This window comes from Lycium ferocissimum, chromosome 5, assembly GCF_029784015.1.
Source record: "Lycium ferocissimum isolate CSIRO_LF1 chromosome 5, AGI_CSIRO_Lferr_CH_V1, whole genome shotgun sequence".
NCBI classification, from domain to species: domain Eukaryota; kingdom Viridiplantae; phylum Streptophyta; class Magnoliopsida; order Solanales; family Solanaceae; genus Lycium; species Lycium ferocissimum.
In genome coordinates this window covers 41,490,121-41,492,593 of record NC_081346.1, presented here as the reverse complement: position 1 = coordinate 41,492,593, position 2,473 = coordinate 41,490,121, and the positions used below count along the sequence as shown (strand labels likewise).

Below are 2,473 nucleotides of genomic sequence, written 5' to 3'. Positions count from 1 at the left end.
ATTCCATCTATGTGGTACATTTTTTATCCCTGGTTTCCTTTATCTCACCAGTTGTTGAATGTCACTAGAAGCTTGATAAATCACCCTACTAGTAGACACTCTATTCTTATGCTTATCTCCATTTCTCTTCTTCCACAACTGCCAAACTATGATAGAAGGTATAGCATGGAATAAATTCTGAATTCTTGCTGGCACATCTGCATACCACCATTGCATAATCACCTGGTGTAGATGCATACCTTGGATGTTAATCCCAGCTGCTGCACAAAAATATGACCATGTCCTTTGAGCTGTTGCACAATTCAAGAATATATGAGGCACAGTTTCTTCCTTTGGCTCCACACAACAATCACATCTAGATGGCATATTGTATCCCTAACTTTTAATCACATCATCAAGAGGCACTTTGAAGTGCCACACTCTCCACATCAGAAATGAAATCTTGAATGGCAAGCCTTTCACCCATATCTTCTTGTATACATCTTTCTTTTCAGCTTTGCTTCTCATATACTCTCATGCAGACTTTACACTAAACTCTCCATTAGTTTCCAATATCCATCTTGGTCTGTCCAATTCTCCAGGCTTAGCAGGTGGCTTAACTTCATTCAAAATGAATTCAGCCAAGTCTTCAAGCAAGTTGTTTCTAATAGCAGGTTTATGCCACCTTCCATTAGTAACAACATCTAAGACATTTTCTGTATAATCATTGCAAGGAAAATCAGTAGGAATAATGAAGTATAATAGTCCAAGACCAGTCCAGTTATCAAACCAAAATAGTGATGAGCCCATTCTCAATTGCCACAGTATTTGATGCTCAATCATGTCTCTTGCTTGTAGCATTTTCCTCCAAACATGAGAACCTCTCTTCCATGGTACTAGAACTGGATTATTCTTTTTCAAATACTTCATGCCCATAAAGGCACTCCAAAGCGATGGCTTAGTCCTTATATTCCACCAGAGCTTAGCAAATAATGCTAATGACATGTCTGCTAGAGATCTAAAACCAAGACCTCCCTCATCAACTGGTAAGCACACCTCTTTCCATTTAGCCCAATGTCTATTACTCTCTCCAATTTTGTTACTCCAATAAAACTGGCCCAATGTCTATTACTCTCTCCAATTTTGTTACTCCAATAAAACTGAGCAAATATCTTATGCAGCTTTGTGATCACAAATGATGGAGGATCTATTACAGACAAGAGATGCATTAGCATTGCCTGCAGAACATGCTTCAATAAAATTGCTCTTCCTCCAAAGGACAGAAGTTTGCCTTTCCATCCTTGTAATTTATTTCTTACTTTAGCAAGCAATTCTGAGTAAAAACACATCTAGCTCTTGCTATAGTAAATAGGACAGCCAAGATACATCAATGGAAATGCCTGTCTAGTAATGCCAGTAATTCTTTCTACTTTTTGAAACACTTGTTCATCCACCCTATCATGCAAGTACACTAAACTTTTTGCTTTATTTATCAACTAACTAGAAGCTGCTTCGTATGCACCCAAAACCTGCATAATCAGTCTCAAAGCGATATCACAAGGTGATGCAAAGATGATAGTATCATCTGCATATGCAAGATGATTAATAGAAGGACTCCATTTTGGCATCCCATAGCCAGTATACCACAAATTATCATTCAATGAATACAGTGCTCTAGACAAAGCTTCAGCTGCTAGAATGAACAAAGTAGGTGACAATGGATCACCTTGCTTTACCGCTCTAGTTGAATGGAAGAAACCATGTGGCTATCCATTAATGAGCACAAAATACCAGTTATTTCCAATCAACTCATAAATGTAACTGATGAACCTCTCAGAAAATCCCATTCTCCTCATGACATTTGTGAGAAAAAGCCATGACAATCTGTCATAAGCGTTTGTCATGTCAAGCTTCATTACAACATTAGCGACTATTTGATTTCCATTCTTCTTTACTTTATTAGTTCTGAGCCTAATATCTGATATAATCTCTTGTGTTAATAAGATGTTCTCCACTATACTTCTACCCCTCAAAAAACCAGCTTGATTTTGAGAGATCAAGTCTAGTAACAAGTTAACCATCCTTTCATGAATAACTCTAGAGAGAAATCTTATTAACAAAGTTGCTTAATCTTATAGGTCTCATGTCACTAAATGTCTGAGGATTCTGCTTCTTAGGCAACAAGACAAGATTAGTGTGAGTTATGTACCTAGGCAGTTGCATACCTCCAAAGAAATCCCATACCATATTGTATATATCATCTCCAATGATATCCCAACATGCTTGAAAAAACATGCCTGTGTATCCATCAGGTCCACCTGCACTTGCATTATTCAAACCAAACACTGCATGCTTGACTTCATCTCTAGTAGGATTAGCAATCAATTCTGCATTTTGTTCAGGTGTGATCATTCTAGGAACCTGCTGCAAAATATCAAACTGAGTAGGCACATTAGTTTCATGGAATTGAGCATGATAAAATCTAATAGCCTCA

The 2,473-nt window shown here is 37.5% G+C and overlaps 1 protein-coding gene across 1 annotated transcript; it reads right to left on the bottom strand.

Moving 5' to 3' along the window:
* Positions 1 to 989: 989 nt before the first annotated feature.
* LOC132057762 (uncharacterized) lies at positions 990 to 2,060 on the bottom strand. The gene is made up of 3 exons (XM_059450366.1): positions 1,810 to 2,060; positions 1,481 to 1,719; positions 990 to 1,312 (listed from the first exon to the last, which is right to left on the bottom strand). Exons 1-3 carry the CDS (start codon positions 2,058 to 2,060, stop codon positions 990 to 992), a joined length of 813 nt encoding a protein of 270 aa, XP_059306349.1.
* Between the last annotated feature and the right edge of the window lie 413 nt (positions 2,061 to 2,473).

Coding starts and splice junctions, on each gene's coding strand:
- LOC132057762 (XM_059450366.1), bottom strand. CDS start 2,060: ATGGTTAACTTGTTACTAGACTTGATCTCTCAAAATCAAGCTGGTTTT. Junction 1,720..1,809: donor AGAATGGGATTTTCTGAGAG/GTTCATCAGTTA, acceptor CCATTCAACTAG/AGCGGTAAAGCAAGGTGATC. Junction 1,313..1,480: donor TGCATACGAAGCAGCTTCTA/GTTAGTTGATAA, acceptor GTTTTTACTCAG/AATTGCTTGCTAAAGTAAGA.